The 18,856-nt window shown below is 33.6% G+C and overlaps 1 protein-coding gene and 1 long non-coding RNA gene across 2 annotated transcripts; both read right to left on the reverse strand.

Moving 5' to 3' along the window:
- Nucleotides 1-5,969: 5,969 nt before the first annotated feature.
- LOC149895085 (uncharacterized) lies at nt 5,970-7,194 on the reverse strand. The gene is made up of 2 exons (XR_016458503.1): nt 6,778-7,194; nt 5,970-6,377 (listed from the first exon to the last, which is right to left on the reverse strand). It is a non-coding gene; the product is annotated as an uncharacterized LOC149895085 (long non-coding RNA).
- Nucleotides 7,195-10,263: 3,069 nt separating this feature from the next.
- On the reverse strand, nt 10,264-12,448 carry LOC149895086 (uncharacterized). The gene has a single exon (XM_090119257.1). It carries the CDS (start codon nt 12,375-12,377, stop codon nt 11,142-11,144), a length of 1,236 nt encoding a protein of 411 aa, XP_089975383.1. The 5' UTR covers nt 12,378-12,448; the 3' UTR covers nt 10,264-11,141.
- Between the last annotated feature and the right edge of the window lie 6,408 nt (nt 12,449-18,856).

Consider the following 18,856-nt stretch of genomic DNA (forward strand, 5'->3'; position numbering starts at 1 on the left):
TATATTATGTAATTCTAATAAGACGTGTCGATACTAATAACGTTTGTTTCCAATAAGTTATTATAAAAATAAAACAACGATTAACAATGAATTAAAACATATATTTTTGTGATGAAAGAACACTACAATGCCAAGTGTAAAACAAGTGAAATCTAATAAGATCAGAGAGTATGAAGATGAAGAAAAACATAATAAGTTTAATTTGCCCAACATAAAGGAAATGTTTTATGATTTGCAGATGCTCACATTTTACATTTATTGAACATTCCAGAAAGTTATTAGTATTATTAATATTGAATAACTCAGACTGATTGACCCATTGATGGTATTATATTATAGATGAAAAATAGTAATAAAGTGTATAAACTTCAATTTGAATAACCATGATATCTCTGAAAACTTGATAGCTATTGCTACTGTACATTTTATACTTCTTACTATAATATACAGAATATACCTAATAAGTGAAAGCCTACATTTTAAAAACAACATTGTTTGCTATAAGAAAAAAGGAACCGAGTATAATAATTTGGCCATACTGATTATCAATTTTAATTCACCAAACATCATAAATTTAATATATCTAATATCTATCCAAAAAATATCTTTCAAGAACAATGTAACTCGGGATCCCTGCAAAAGTCTTGACAAAAATATGAAATAAAAGTTACTGTCATTAAAATATTGATTTAAACATGGTACTTACCTATCCCTACACCAAGTTATGTCAATAATTAAATTAAATAAATATGGTTTGAATATTATGTTTTCAGTGTAAATAAATATATGTTAAAAAAAGTTATTCATGTGTTTCATTTTCTTATTAATCTAGTGTCTGTTAGTGATAATATTCATAAAGTAGAAACAAATGATTTATATTGCTATACAAATCATATTATAATTTTTTTAATATATTTTACTGTTAGATAACTTTGCATATGTATTGCACAATATGTTAAAGTGAGTAGGTATTCATTTATTAAATTTTCATTGAATGCCTGTTGATAATTATTATTATTTCACGTTTATTTTTATTATTCTAATTTGAAATCATAGTTACTTATTTGAAGAGGGTAGGTAGGTACCTCCATTTTATTCACACTTAATTTTTATTACAACAATGGCGAAAGTTTAATGAAATAAAAAACCAGTATAATTATTATTATGTAATAGATCTATACTTATTACTATGTACAGGTACACGTTTAAATAAAGGAATAGTATAGGTAGGGTAGGGTAGGGTACAACAACAAAAATAACGTGTAGCACTCGGTGACTGCCGCGGTAAATAGCATGCCTTCAAGCCACACCTCTGAGCCCGTCGGAGTGGGGAGCGTGAGGTCTTTTCGTTACGGAATTTCTCGATTCGGTCCCCGCGCTCAAGGCCCGCGATAGAAGCTATGCAATAGCATCAATAGCTTAATAAAAAAAACCGTAGATAAGTAATGTTGGCAAGGTCTTGTATTGCAGTTGCATATGTAGGTACCTATACGGAAACCTTAGTGTTGTGAGTCCAACTCGCACTTAACTCATTTTAATTTAAATCTATACCAACTTTCATAGTAAATCAACTGTCCATTTCTACACATTTAATATTTATTACAAAGAACAATTATTGTTTTGCGAATATACGCTGGTTTTATAGACCCCATAGCAATGGTGTGGCAATAGTCAGTAACTCAGTAGGTACCTACATATATATTTTATACGTCGTGTATAACTGTGTCATTTACGTTATGTCGAGACGAAATCTCAACACTGCAACTGGTATCCGTGAGATGCGTCGGTAGAAAATCTGTATAAAAATATGGTTGTTTTACCTCGATTTTTTACTATTTGTTTTAATAACATCAATAGCAATCATTCTTCTCGGTTAATTACCTATATTATATTATTCACAACTATGCGGGTTCTTCAACTACGCTGGCGAAGCCGTTGGCGCGCGGAAAGCTAGTATAAAAAATATATACCTTTTCACGAATCACATTCAAGTATTATGAAGTTTCATGTAGGTAAACTTTTGATGTAAGTAACAATTAAGGTAGACAGGTCTATATTGATATATGTAATATTTTGTAGTTTACGTAACGCCTAAAAATTAACTAAGAATTTACCTAATTGGCTAAAATTTTTTAGGAAGTCTGTTTATATACTTTTTACATATATAACTTCGCAAGGTCGAATTGGTTCAAAAATTGAATTGTGTCAGTATCGTATTGAATTTGAATAGCATTCTACTTATTGGCGTCTTTTTCTCCAATAATATTTTAAAATTCATATATTAAAAGCTTATGATGTATGGTCCCTACGTGAGGAATACATGAATACATTAAACAAATTTAAGATAAATTCCAGATAGAATAGCAACTGCCTAAGTACCAATGCAACAAAATCAATCTTTTCTGCACACTATTCAGCCTTTCAACCAGAGAAGATCGTGAGGTAATCCGGCACTTGGTGAGCGTGCTGGTTTTTTTACTCCGTGAAACTGTCCACGTTCGAGGGTGCGTGGAGCGCGGACTGCAAGCAGCCCACGGCCCATCCCAGGTCAGAAATCTTCAGTCATTTGAAAATGCATTCGAATATCTTGTCCATTTATTACTATCTGGTAGCAGCGATTCAACAGTCAGTCGGTAATGTTTATAAATACCCCATTCAAATATTTTCTACTCCGGGAGGCTGTCGACCTTCGAGGTTGCGCGGTGCGCGGGCAGCAAGCTGCCCGCGGTGCCGTCTTTTTCCGTTGCTATTCCCATTAACCTTCCTACTATGGAAATTTCCATACAAAATTTTCGAAAAAAAAAAATTTCACTTTTTAACAAAAAATTTTATATGCCTAGAAGCGGACCAGGTTTTGAAGCATTTTTTGCTTCGGCGACCCCGACCTACCTGCCACCGGTTCAGAGAGCCGTTGAATTTCGTGATGTATGGAAAATGGAAACCGGGGGTCGGAGAGAAATTCTGAGTATGCAGTTTTGTAAATATGGCCGATTAAAGAACAGAAGTCAATTTTCAGACCGATCGTAAAGTAACCGGCGCCACCATCTTGCTTTGAAAAATTGGCCATTTTTGAAAAAAAAATTGCGTCCAATTTGAAATTTCTCGATTGCCCTGGTAGCACCCCATCTTCCTGATCATTTTTTAGTTCTACACCCCCCACCTATCTCAAGCCGTTTCGGAGAGCCGTCGAATTTCACGTTGTATGAAACTCGGAAACCAGCGGTGGAAACTTGATTATGAGTATGCCATCTTAATGTGCGGCTCGATTAAAGCCCCTGTGCCAAGTTTCAGCGCGATCGGCCCAGTAATGGCCGTTTTAGAAATTGTATGGCGGCGGCCATTTTTTCCGCCATTTTGAATTTTTTTCACTATCTGTGGTAATTGCTCGAGGTCTACTCCAAGTTTAGTATGAGCACCCCAGATTTAGGTGCTACCGTTTGCGCGGGCCGTTGACCGTCTTCGCGGGCTGTGAGAAAGTTCAGGGTTTCATATTTTTCTGGATATTCTGGGAGCTGGGCGAGTATGAATGCGTCATTGGTGTGTTTCTCCATTGCAGCACCTCGGCTATAGGCACCTTTTTATGTTTGCGCCAAAAATGGAAAAATTCCAAAATCGAGCGACCCACTATGGCTCCCTGGTAGCGTCCCAGGGTGGTGATCATTTTTAGTTCCCGGACCCCCCACCCAACTCGCACCGTTTCCGCGGGCCGTTGGATTTTACGTTGTATGGAAGTCGGAAACGGGGGCCCGGAGCCACTCGAACGGGGTACCGATCGATTCGCCGGCTCGAACAGAGCACGTGTGCCAAATTTGAGACGTAAGGATTCATAAACGGCGATTTTGGCAAAGTACGGCGGCCATCTTTTTTTTGCGAAAATGCCCATTTTTCCACCCCCCCTGGTAATCGCCACCAGTTCCGAGCATTTTTTGTTCAGACACCCCCCCTCCAGGTATCACCGTTGTTGCGCACCTCCAGGGGTCCACTCGGTTTTCGAAGGTGATCGAGATCGCTATATTTTTCCTCTGGTCACTCGGCGCACCTCTACACGAGCATGTCGAAATCCCCCCCACTTTCCACGTAGTTTCCGAGAAAAGCGATGTCAATCAGTCAGTCAGTCAGTGGTAGTGTAGCTTTATATATTATAACTAGCTGGTGCGTTGTGCGCGGGCTGCAAGCAGCCCGCGAGCTTCTGTGTGCTCCAAGAGTTTTAACAAACGATGTTGTTTTTTTTATCTATAATTATTCTAGCTATCATCAGCTCTTCTAGCTATCATCAGCTCTTGGACTATAGCAATATAATTTCTAATTTTTATTTTGTCAGAAAAAAAAGTTCAAGACAACACTTACTCAATTAAACAAACATGTACTTAATCGCAATTCATCGTTTCATAATCATAAAAAAAATATATAACTATATAGGGTATATTATGACAAAAAACGCTAAGAGATCATTGATGTAAAAAAAATACACCGAAATTGTATGTTTTTTCTATTATAATCATTATACAATTATACATGTTTCAACAACAAAATGTAATTGGTAATGTAATTTGTGTATTTTTGTTGTATGTACATACTTATAGTTGTACCAACTAAAAAGAAAATAGCAAACTGACACATTTTTTAACTTAAATATATGTAATACCTGTATATTTATACTGTGTTACATCAATCTTTAATATTGTTATTATGATATATTATATATTGAAGAATAATAATTGAAAAAATAATGTTTAAAAATCTTACACCACCATACTTCATAATTTGATCGATATTCATTAATCATATATGTACTATGTACTACCCTATTTTTCTTATTTAATTAAAAGTATAAAAAAGCGAAATATAAGAAAAAATAAAGAAAATCAATGTTCAGTTTTCGAGCAGCCTAGTCTTTAAATATATTTAACATTATAATACAAAATTTAAACATCATTAATTTCTCTTTCAGTTTTGAAACGACTTCGATAATATAGAAAGTGATTGTTTTTAACAGAAGCAATAATGAAAATAGAAGATTGAAATTATTTAATGAAAAAGTGATCTCTGCAAAACGTGTTTTTAAAAGATACAATACAAAATTAGATACCTAAATAATGTGTTTTAATTTCATTGAACATATTCATATACCTACAAATAATGATTACCTCTTGTCTTGTTTAAAAACTAACAAAAAACTGAATTATATAAACAAGTACTCCTGTGGAGTGTAGCTGATATTAAAATTAAATGTTAAGTAGGTAGGTAGTTCGTTATGTAAAACCTCGAAATAATAGTTTGATATCGTTATTTTTTCTTATCTAGTTACATTAAATTGACTTTGTTGATTTTTAATTGAAGTTGTATTCTCAATATTTCTAGTCCCTTAGGTATTTTAGTAATTTAGCTGCAAGCCAATAATTTAAATAGTAGTTAGGACCATTAATATTACTTAGTTAAAAATCTTAAAATTTTCATTTGTCAATATCATTCATCAGTGTTTTTTCTATCATTTATCAGTGTTTTTTAATTCTATCATTTTATAATCCTCGTAGTGCCTTTTTTAATTTATGTACCTACTGAATTAGGTGTTAGGAAGATATACCTAAGTTTATTATAAAAAAATAAAAATATAGTTATTTATATCAGTTCCATCTGTCGGTTTGCAATGATTAATTTGTTAAGTTCTTCATACACTGTTTATTGAATCGAACATGTGAATAATGATTTTAGTAGTTCATTTCTATGTGTTTCTATGGCATACTTAGATCATTAAGTAAATGGCATAAGAAAAAGCTAATTTTAAGTAGGTAATAAGTACTAAACATTGTCTTGTGTAGTAGATGATAGGCAATTTATCTAATCAAAACTTTAATTATTTCAATAATAAAACAGCTATCTTCATAGATTATTTACATATTATATCAAAATTTAGTTTCATAAAATCAATAATAATAATTATTTTTGAATTGCGAATAAAACAACAATAATTGAAACTAAAATGGTTTTATTAACATGACTATATTATTCAACTAATGGTAACAGTAATACATTTTTTCATACAACTTAAATAAAATCTATACATAAAAAAAACGTAGGAAAATACACTTGAATATTTTTTGGGTGCGATTTACAAAATAATAATCGAAGCAAAAAATATGCTACCCCGGGCTAGACGTAAACAGTAGTGCATGGATAAACTTAAAATTTTGAATAAGTAAATATTATAAAAACAGGTCGGATCAACATATTAAAGGCTAAACATATAATATAACATCTTGCTAAGACCAATAGGAGCGTAACAATGCGGATAAAGCCACGGAGCACGATGGTGGTCTGTTTCGTGCTTTCACGTGTTTCTTCTTAGTGACGCTGCTTTGAGCACCTGGCGCGTCTGGCTGAAATTGTTTAAAATATGAATACATATTTTTGTTATCCTTTTTCACATGCATGAGTATGAGTATCAATCAAAAATCAAGAATAGTCCATAATAAAGATTAGATTGAAATTCAATTTATGAATAGATATATATATATATATGAATTCTTGAAAGTCACAACTTTGGTTTTTAACAGCGATGTTTATTATAAAACTTATTGTTTGTGATGAGAGTTTTATAGTTAGAAATTAAAGATTTTAATGTATTTTACAACAAATATAGTTAATAGTATAAATTTATAAAAAAATATATTTTGTTCTAATAGTAACAGAGGTTGCATTGAGAAAAATATTTTTGATCAATACTGTAGTTTGATCGTTTCATAAACAAAAATTAGGCCAAAAATATAATTAACATACTTAACTGGTGATTCCATTTTGTACTGATACAAAGCCTGTTTTATATATGTACAATATTTTGACTTCAATTATTCTTTTTATTGGTTGTGTCATTCCTCCTCCTGATGAAACTGTCTTTATGTTATAGAGTAATTTATGGCATTTCTGAAAAAAAAAATCCACATTTAATGAAAACCTTCAATTTGTCAAAACTAAATCAAATAATTGGGACCACCACATTGCAGGCAGCTTTCAAATAAAAAAAAAGAATTCTCAAAATCGGTTTTCTCAGTGAAAAATTATGATGTAACAACGCGAAAAAGAGAATAAGTCCAATTTCGAAGTCGATTAAAATGTAAATTTAATCATGATGTGTTATTTATTACATTTATACAGTTTAAATGTTTCACAAACAGGAATTAGGTCAATAAATATATTATGAACTTAACTTGATATTTTTTCTCATCAAAACTTTATATGTAATGTAAAATATTTTGCCCTCAAGTCCTTTTATTGGTAAAATAAGTAGTATCTTTCTTCCTATGGATGAAACTGGTCTTTTATATTTTCCTATTTCTACTGGGATTCAATTGTGGCGTTTCTGAAAAAAAAAAATTTATAAAATATTTGATTATCCTCATTTTTTATCACTGGCAATCATTTTAAACGTTTTAATACACTTTTTTTAAATTTATTGAGAGTTTTGCATCCATACTTTTGTTATCTAAACTTAATCAAGATATTATGTTTTTTTAATGCTCCTTTTTAGACAAACAGGAATTATGCCAAACAAATATAATATACTTAACTTGTGATTTAATGTTGTCATATTAAACCTATTCTTTTGTGTTGTTTGTCCGTCTTCTGCGATCTGGAAAATATGAAATATATGAAATATTATATAAGTTGTATCATAAATTTAGAAAGATAATAAGAAGATTATAAAAGATAATATAAACCTATGACAAATATCCGCAAAAAGGAACACTGTTTTCAATTTTTTTGACTGGCAGCGAGGTGTTTCACATCATACTGAGCAAATTATATCTGAAACTTTCTGTATTAATGCAAAACTACCACCTCCTCCTTTATCCAGGCTTGGGACTGGCTGCGATGAGGTAGAATAAAATAATCTCATAAAATTTATTCTATTCACCCTCAAACACAGGCGGAGTTACCTAACTACCGTCTAAGTACTCGATATACACTAATTACTACTATTATACTTAACTATAAAAGAAATAAAAATTGTAAAGTGTGTATATGATTGACACGTGTTTAAGTAAAGCGTTATGCGTGTAATAAAATAAAATTAAATAAATATAACCATGATTCTATCAAAAATACATACTTAGGTATACACGTAAATAAAATGTATGAATAAAATATCTACATTCTACATCAATAATTTACACGATCTAAATTAATTTACTCTAGTTTACTCTAGTCTATATACCTATAAACTAAACTTAATTGATTTTATGTACACAAAAATATAGTTTGTGTTGTGCATGTAAGTTTATGTTAAAAAACAAAATTGATTGATCTACATAGAAAATTGAAGCATAGCGAGACAAAATATTTAAATATTACTGTAAAATGCGCTCAGCGAATGTAAAAGTACGATATTAGAAGTAATGATGTAGCGCGTTGTACTGTAAATATACGTCGGACGTGATGCAATTTATAAAAATGAAATGATAGCCCTTCGAATATAGAATAACGATGGATCATGAAAGACGATAGCGGGCGCTTTTAGTCCAACGGAAGGAATGGATCCGCGGACGGTACCGGGCCGGTGTCGGGCGGAGCTGCGCGCGAGCGGCCTCGCTCGGCGGCGAGACGTGGCCGGGCCGGCGCGCGCCGCGGCGGGCGCAGGAGCGGCTCTGTCGCAGAGGTGAGTGCGGTGCCCTAAGTCGCTTTGCATTGGCGCTGCGTCGCGCCTGCAGTGATGGCGGTGGCTAGATGTAGACAGTGTCGAAACAATAGAATATTACGATTGATAATGCGGGGCGTTTCTCTCAAGTTATATGTTTCGGAGATTCCTCGCGATTAATTTCAACGTCCGCCATGATCGTAAATAATAAAAAAAGAATCAGTGCGCACAACTGGCGCGGTTGGCTGTCGGGCGGCAAGTGTCGGTCGAACTGACACCCCCCAACCAGCCAAACTACTGACTCAAGGAAAATGTCATTGTCACTTGTCATTGTCATAAATTCATTCGTTAAAACTTCAAGTCTTACTATGTCAATATTCAAACTCACAACTTTACCAGTAGATGGCGTTATTACCAACTGAATAAATCAATACTCCGACACGGCCATTCTGACAAATAGCGCGTTCTCGCGCGATTTCTAAACCTATTTAGCTCTGGTCACAACTTTTCGTCAAGGTTTGTAACGTAGAACCTACATAAAGCGCGAAGCTTCCCATGTAGAGCCAACACATGAAGCGCGGAACTTCCCATATAGAGTCAACACATGAAGCGCGGAGCTTCCAATGTAGATAGAGCCAACACATGAAGCGCGAAGCTTCCAATGTAAAGTCAACATACGAAGCGCGAAGCTTCCAATGTAGATAGAGCCAACACATGAAGCGCGAAGCTTCCAATGTAGATAGAGCCAACACATGAAGCGCGAAGCTTCCAATGTAGATAGAACCAACACACGAAGCGCGAAGCTTCCAATGTAGATAGAGCCAACACATGAAGCGCGGAGCTTCCAATGTAGATTCAGCCAACACATGAAGCGCGGAGCTTCCAACGTAGATAGAGCCAATACATGAAGCGCGGAGCTTCCAATGTAGTTAGAGCAAACACACGAAGCGCGGAGCTTCCAATGTATTTAGAGCAAACACATGAAGCGCGGAGCTTCCAATGTAAAGTCAACACACGAAGCGCGAAGCTTCCAATGTAGATAGAGCCAACACATGAAGCGCGGAGCTTCCAATGTAGATTCAGCCAACACATGAAGCGCGGAGCTTCCAATGTAGGGCCAACACATGAAGCGCGGTGTTTCCGATGTAGGGCCAACACATGAAGCGCAAAGCTTCCAATGTAGTGCCAACACATGAAGCGCGGAGCTTCCAATGTAGGTAGAGCCAACACATGAAGCGCAAAGCTTCCAATGTAGTGCCAACACATGAAGCGCGGAGCTTCTAATGTAGGGCCAACACATGAAGCGCGGAGCTTCCAATGTAGATAGAACCAACACATGAAGCGCGGAGCTTCCAATGTTTAATTTACGCGTGCAGCACATGGATTCCAACGCTAATCTTCCGCATGAAGCGCGGAGCTTCCAATGCTAAATTTACGCCATCGGCTCCTCTTAGGAAAGGAAAAAGAAACAAGCGTCTAGAGATGCGATCATTTATTAGCATTGATCAACAAAATAAATTGTAAACATTTCTACTAACCAAAACATCAACAACAAAAATAAAGGAAAAATCATCATATCGCAACCGTGGACATAATAAATACAATCGTGTATCTCAACAAATGCCGTTTACTTGGCGACTAATCATTTTATTTTAACATAACTCAATATTTAATTATTAATTTTTAAAGCCGATTAGAAAAATAAAACTCACTCTTATTACAAATCATCAAATTGATTAGACATTTCTGGTAAACTCATAGGATATTTACTCAGCTTTTCATGACACACATATTGCGCACGGTATTCGAATACAGCTCACGAAAATCAATACACAACCTGTCAGAGCCATCCTTCTTCTTCACGAGGATCGCCGGGCTTGAAAATGGCGACGTACTCTCGCTGATAATGTTTTTAGACTGGAGGTCAACTATTATGTCAATCATGGCCTTGCGTTCCGCGGGGGCCAGGCGATAAGGTTGACGCTGCACTATTTTGTTCGGATCTTATAATCTAATTTCCATCTCACCTGTTGTTACGACCGTCTGAGAGTTCCCCTTTACGAAGTTCTCATTAAAATTTTCAATAATAGCACGTAAACGAGCAATATCTTAGATGTCCGTAAGGTAGGTATCGATTGCTTCTATATCGGCACTTTGCAAAGCACAAACGTGCGCACGAACATCGCGAGAAACGTGAACGTCTTTATTTTTAATTATTAAGTTTACCCCGAGTCGCGTAAAAACATCAAATTTTTTTTTAACATCATCCATCTCTATAGGCAAAGTAATACGGGAAAAAGAATGAGTGAAAGTGGAACCAATACCAGTTAAACGCGTAAATAAAAAAATAAAAAAATCTCGTACACCGGTCATAACGTCAGCGATAGGTTTACGAATGAGCGAGCAGTTAGATTCACTATCTACGAGGGCTTGTAATTGAAATCTACCAACAATAATTTTAACAAGCGGCGATTCTGACTACACACACACATTAACGGACTTTATATCATTACTTTTTTTTAAATTTTTCGTCGCGTTGTTTAGAGAAACACACCTCCTCTGTATGCCCCAATTTGCGACAATAAGTGCACTGAACATTTTTATCGACAGGCGGGGAACATTTTAATTGAGACGTTTCCGAATGTGAAACCTTAGTGTGCGAACGGAATTTACAATTTCGCTTATAGTGCCCCATTTTGCCGCAATTGTGGCACATAACATGGTCATTTGTTTCAATTTTACGCTGCTTAAAGTCACTACAAAAAGAGCTCGAAGTTGAAGGTCGTTTATTATTTTTATTAATTTGAGGGTAGGTAGCAAGGTGTCTATCCAATGTTACAAAGTCCGTGGGGGTATTTTTTAATAAATCTGATCGTACCTGATTGTCAGAGATACCTGATATGACGACTTCGATCTTGTTCGCCTCGCTCCACGCCGTCTCCAGTCGATCGATCATCGCCAGCTTGTTGGTGGAGTATTCCACGTAGCTAGCGGCGCGGTCACTCGTGTATTGCACCATGTCCCGGAAAAGGTCGTGGAAACGCTTGATGGAGGCAAATTGTCTTGTTAACCGCTCCTTCGCTTCATCCCACGTATTGCACAAAGGATATGATTTGGACGCCCACTTGCGTGCTCGGCCGCGTAGATGCGTAAAAGCAGCATTTCTCGTTTCATAATCCGTCCATGAGTTCTGTGTCCGGTGGTGGTCGATTTCGGCACACCATTGCGCCGCCGTAAACTCGCAATCGTCAGGATCGAACGACGGAATGTACACTTCAGTGGGTTTCATCTTCTTCACAGGTGGTTTGGAGTTTGGAGTTTGGTTTTCGTTATTGTGAAAAGTCTCCGCCATTCCACGGAAAAACGAAGCCCACATCTCAGGAGGCACATTAGGAAAAGCACTATTATTAGGCACGTTACGGTTTTCGGTACCTCGTGGCGTAGATTGTTCGTCGCAGTTTGATTCGGCGGATTGGTTCGCTGATTCTCGGAAATATGTCTCGCTCGTAGTAGCAGGGTGTCGGTTAAGTACACTGGAGGAATGATGGTCAGATCCCACCGCTGCTTTCGGAGATTCCTCGCGATTAATTTCAACGTCCGCCATGATCGTAAATAATAAAAAAAGAATCAGTGCGCACAACTGGCGCGGTTGGCTGTCGGGCGGCAAGTGTCGGTCGAACTGACACCCCCCAACCAGCCAAACTACTGACTCAAGGAAAATGTCATTGTCACTTGTCATTGTCATAAATTCATTCGTTAAAACTTCAAGTCTTACTATGTCAATATTCAAACTCACAACTTTACCAGTAGATGGCGTTATTACCAACTGAATAAATCAATACTCCGACATATGTATTAATATTTATATTACATCTCATATTATAATATGTCATAATTGTGCTAACCTAACCAAAATATTTGCGTATTTGAAAAAAAAATGGACAGATCACGGATACACAAAATAAAAACAATTTTATGTTCCTATAAATAATTGTTATTTATTTTAAGTATCAAATTTGATAAATGTTTTTATTTTTTTATTTTTATTAAGAATTTCCAACAAAGAAAACATAATTTATAAACTCTTAATAGTTAATACTAAAATAGCTTATCGTATAATAACAATATATTATGTTTCTTTACTTATAGGAAATTACAACAATCGTATATTTAAACGGATAACAATATCATGTTAGTTTAATGAAAAAATGAAATACAATTTCTGATGCAGGAAATACAAACAAACAAATAATAATTTACCAAAGTAGATCCAAAACAAATTTGCAATAATATCGTTTTTACTAATATTACTAATTACTAATTAAAAAACTAATGCTGACTACTATTATTATTATTACAATTTATTGTAAATAGTATGGTGCTTATCGACATGTTTCATTGAAATGTTTATTAAGAATACGCTTGAATACCGCAAGTGAATTGTGAAATATATCAATTTCACGCGACTTTGCTGCAACAACGTTGTACTCATGGGTAAGTCTAACTATTGGGGAATGCTTCCATAAGTTTGTTCGAAATGGAAGAGTTCTGAGTATAGCGCAGGGATATCGAGGGATCCTGGCGGGGACATTAATACATATTCTGCCCAATAATTCAGAAGAATCAATACAATTATTAATTATTTTATATAAGAAAAATATATCTAACATTGTACGTCGAGATTTTAAGCTCAACATCTTGAAGTTATTGAGTCTGTCCAGATAACTTGTGCAGGTTTTACCAATTCCAGTTCTGAATGCTAGACAACGGACCAGTAATTTTTGTAAACGCTCGATCCGAATTATATGCGTTTGATAAGATGGGTTCCAGACTGTACAACAATACTCCAGACGACTACGAACGAAGTTGTTGTAAAGTACAAGCGCTGTTTTAGGATCCTTGAATTCTTTGGAGCACCGTAGGATGAAGCCAAGCGATCGATATGATGCAGCTAATATGTTGTAGTAGTGAGATGTAAAACGTAATTGTTGAGTGAATGTTATCACTATCATGTAAACAAAATTTAAATGGACATGTTTATTAATATTATTTTATTAATATACCGTGAAATATTCACAAAACGAAAGATGTCGTTTACTTTAAAAGTCAAAGCAGTATCATGAAAGGTCGGGAACCTTCAGAGGCTGGGACATGTTACCCAGGCATTTTTTTTTCTCTTTTTCATATAAATCGCATTTTACTTTTCCAAAAAGCTGGTACATCTCAGTAAAATGAGCATTCTTTCGATTTCTTTTGCTGCAAAGATTTCGTAGTGGGATTATGTTGTAGGCAATAAAAAGACAAAAAAAGCAAAACAAAATATTGTTCATTGACTATTAAATAAAAATAATCATACTTTTACATTTAAGTTGTGCTTTAAATTCAGTGATTTAACTTTATTTATGGTTATTTCCGAGATACCAAATTAGGCTTATTTTTCCGAAATTAACCGAATAGAAATAATATTTATTAACTATCAAATTATGTGGTAATATAAAATGTGCTAACCCTAAGCTTCTTTTGATGCTGAGCAATGTTGTAAAATATAGATCGCTACATTATTAGGTAATTTTGCCTATCATTGTAACTTTTGTTTAAAACAACCTTCAGTGGTAGTTATAATATTTCAAACGTTATTTAATGACATATTATGAGTAAAAGAAACCTGTGTTTTCGCCATCATGCACAAACTATCAACTTGAATTTTCACCATTTTTTTTTCCCGCGAAATGACACATGATATTCAATGAGTTACAACAAGTTGCTGATTTAAATTAGCGACACACACAATAGGCAGTGTTGACAGACAAATTAACCAACTATTTTACACCAAATACTTTGAATGTTGCCAAAGTATGAAGGTATTTTTGCAATTTAAAAATTGACTTATGAATTGATCTTCGGGCAAAGATATCCTTGGTAAAAAAATCACAATAAGACACTATGCATTTTCGAAGTAATTATGATATTGATTAATTGTTTTTGATAATGTAGTTTTTTTTTGCGTTGGAAAATATTCAAGAATATGGTTATCATACTAACAAAAGATGTTTTCAACTCTTAGAGTATTTCATACATTTTACATTGTCTTAATAAAATATTGTAAATAACAAAAACTTATAGGTGATACGTAAACATAAATGTTCTACTTATGTATCTAATAAAAACTAAAATTATATTTTATAGATATATTATATGCATGTGAAAAAAGCAATTGATTGTACTTAGTATAACAATTCTTCAATTCTCGATTTAGGTTTGGAGTTTGTACGATAACCGTACTTACTACATAGTCACTTTAATTATTTTAAGCAAGCAAGCAATGAAATGTTTCAAATTACAAAATAAATAACCAGTCGACCAGCTGTATTCCAACATTAGGTACATTAAGATAAAATGTATTTTACATAATGATAGTATGTACTTTATATACAATGAGTTCTTAATATTACAGGTTAACGTTGACTTTTTTTTAAATTACACATAGTATAAACTATAACGTATTAAGAAGAATTTAGAGAAGATATAAAGAAGAGAAAGAAGAATAGGCACAGTGGTGTAATTAAATAACACGAAACGAAAAGGGCGAGTTACATAAGAAGGTATAGCGAAAAAATAGAAGAGTTGCCTGATACTTTAATTCAATAAAGTTTCTCTCGAAGAAGAGAAGGCAGAGTAAAAGTAAGGAAGAAAGTTTTTATTTTTGCAATACGAATTACAATATTATAACTTTAATTTATTTTAAAATAACTGTTGACAACGTAACGTGTATGTTAATATATTTTTTTTTCATAAGTACATAATAATCGACAACCAACATTTGTTTTAAACTTTAGTTCCATTTAAAACGAGATGAAAGAATAAATTTATACGAATACATTTTTTTATACTAAATTATAAAATAAATCTTGATCTTGCTTGATTGAGGTGATTCAAAATACTGGAATTACTAAATAAACGCTATACACATATATATCGAACTATTCCACCATACTTCAATACTGAATACAGTCAAGTATTTTTATGTAGGTAAATTAAAATTCATTAACTCCACTCGCTTGCAGGATCCGTGCGATCAACCCCACCGGGTGAGACCCTTTTGGGAAGCCCAGCGAGTGCGATCAGCAACCGGATAGAATTCATGTTCTTGTTTGGATGTCGTTTCAGAAAATATTATCATACAAATCAATCATAAAAGCATAGCCTTCAGTGTTGTATTTGATGTCGTTAATATTAGGATTTTAGTTTCATGTTCGTTCGGTTATAATTTGCACTTCAGTTTAGTTCCAAAACTTTGTGACCTCACATACGACGGCAACTGGATCATAATGCCATTTTTTTAAATTACATATATTATATTTACCGTGAACTTTCACTGTGATAGTCAATTTTCTTTGGCTTTTATCAAGGATTTTGTCCACTTACGACGTTTCCTTTGGTGAACAGAAAATTTCTTTTGTCAGCTTCGAGACATTTTTGGAGTGAGAAAAAGTCATCATGTCACTCATGTTTGTTTGGCTATTGCGTCTGACCAATGTTTTCATTGCTTTCTATATCTAATAGTAAAATGGCTATGACTGTTTATTATAATAGTAAAATGGCTATTTTAATTAGATAACGTATGTAATTCCAGTATTTGTTTCTTGTTTCGTTGATGCGGCAAATATATTCTTGATGTTCTATCATTATTATTTTTTCGTTTTTTTTTTTTGTTATTTTTTTTTTGTTCTTTTTAGTGTTTTTTTTTGTCTTTTTTTGTATATTTCTTTTTTCTGATATTTTTTATGTATTTTTTTTTGGTAGCTATTAAACAATTTGCCGTTTTAAATAAAATAATTAAAAATACATTTTAATTTATGCAAATTAAAGGCATACGAAATAATCTAAGAAGTAAAAATTCCACCCTTTATATTATTTACGTTAGTAACAAACGCTTGAATTTATTCGATGTGATGAATAACCATATTCTTGTTACAATATTTTTTACATAAAATACTCGTAAATGCATATGCATGCTTTGCGCAGGTGTGATTATTATAATATATAATCTGTAATCAAAGTTTCAATTTATGAGGATTCGGGTATAATTTACAATTTAAGTACTGAAAATGTTGTATATTATTATACCCAATCATAAGCTTTGCTTTGAATAGAAAAGAGGAGACAAGATGTACCTCTTATGTTTTATGGTGCTGAGTTTATATTTTGATACTTATAATAAAATAATGTTGATGATTGTTCCTTTATCTCCTCAAGAAGCATAGGGCTTCAGTATATAGTTCATTCAGTAGATAAATAATAAATTAATACTAATAAAATATTCATAGATAAATTAATATAGTGGTTGGGTACTGAAAATGTGATGATTGGCGTACAGGGGGTCATCAGCTTTGCTTTGAAGAACACTTCAAGCAAAGAGAGACAAGATGTGCAACCAATGCTTTATGGTATCGAGTGTATTTTGATAAATAATAATACTAATAAAATATTCATAGATAAATTAATAAAGTGATTGGGTACTGAAAATGTGATGATTGGCGTACAATGGGTCATCAGCTTTGCTTTGAAGAACACTTCAAGCAAAGAGAGACAAGATGTGCTGCTACCAATGCTTTATGGTATCGAGTTTGTATTTTGATAAATAATAAATTAATACTAAAAAAATATTCATAGGTATATTAATATAGTGGTTGGGTACTGAAAATGTGATGATTGGCGTACAATGGGTCATCAGCTTTGCTTTGAAGAACACTTCAAGCAAAGAGAGACGAGATGTGCTACCAATGCTTTATGGCATCGAGTTTTATTTTGATAAATAATAATACTAATAAAATATTCATAGATAAATTAATAAAGTGATTGGGTACTGAAAATGTGATGATTGGCGTACAATGGGTCATCAGCTTTGCTTTGAAGAACACTTCAAGCAAAGAGAGACAAGATGTGCTACCAATGCTTTATGGTATCGAGTTTGTATTTTGATAAATAATAAATTAATACTAAAAAAAATATTCATAGGTAAATTAATATAGTGGTTGGGTACTGAAAATGTGATGATTGGCGTACAATGGGTCATCAGCTTTGCTTTGAAGAACACTTCAAGCAAAGAGAGACGAGATGTGATACCAATGCTTTATGGTATCGAGTTTGTATTTTGATAAATCATAAATTAATACTAAAAAAATATTCATAGGTATATTAATATAGTGGTTGGGTACTGAAAATGTGATGATTGGCGTACAATGGGTCATCAGCTTTGCTTTGAAGAACACTTCAAGCAAAGAGAGACGAGATGTGCTACCAATGCTTTATGGCATCGAGTTTTATTTTGATAAATAATAATACTAATAAAATATTCATAGATAAATTAATAAAGTGATTGGGTACTGAAAATGTGATGATTGGCGTACAATGGGTCATCAGCTTTGCTTTGAAGAACACTTCAAGCAAAGAGAGACAAGATGTGCTACCAATGCTTTATGGTATCGAGTTTGTATTTTGATAAATAATAAATTAATACTAAAAAAAATATTCATAGATAAATTAATAAAGTGATTGGGTACTGAAAATGTGATGATTGGCGTACAATGGGTCATCAGCTTTGCTTTGAAGAACACTTCAAGCAAAGAGAGACGAGATGTGATACCAATGCTTTATGGTATCGAGTTTGTATTTTGATAAATAATAAATTAATACTAAAAAAATATTCATAGGTATATTAATATAGTGGTTGGGTACTGAAAATGTGATGATTGGCGTACAATGGGTCATCAGCTTTGCTTTGAAGAACACTTCAAGCAAAGAGAGACGAGATGTGCTACCAATGCTTTATGGCATCGAGTTTGTATTTTGATAAATAATAATACGAATAAAATATTCATAGATAAATTAATAAAGTGATTGGGTACTGAAAATGTGATGATTGGCGTACAATGGGTCATCAGCTTTGCTTTGAAGAACACTTCATGCAAATTTTTAAATTGTTAAAATACCTTCATACTTTGGCAACATTCAAAGTATTTGGTGTAAAATAGTTGGTTAATTTGTCTGTCAACACTGCCTATTGTGTGTGTCGCTAATTTAAATCAGCAACTTGTTGTAACTCATTGAATATCATGTGTCATTTCGCGGGAAAAAAAAATGGTGAAAATTCAAGTTGATAGTTTGTGCATGATGGCGAAAACACAGGTTTCTTTTACTCATAATATGTCATTAAATAACGTT

The sequence above is a fragment of the Colias eurytheme genome, chromosome 32, assembly GCF_061535395.1.
Source record: "Colias eurytheme isolate Ceu_HAF_F1 chromosome 32, ilColEury1 Martin Lab GWU primary, whole genome shotgun sequence".
Classification (NCBI taxonomy): Eukaryota; Metazoa; Arthropoda; class Insecta; order Lepidoptera; family Pieridae; genus Colias; species Colias eurytheme.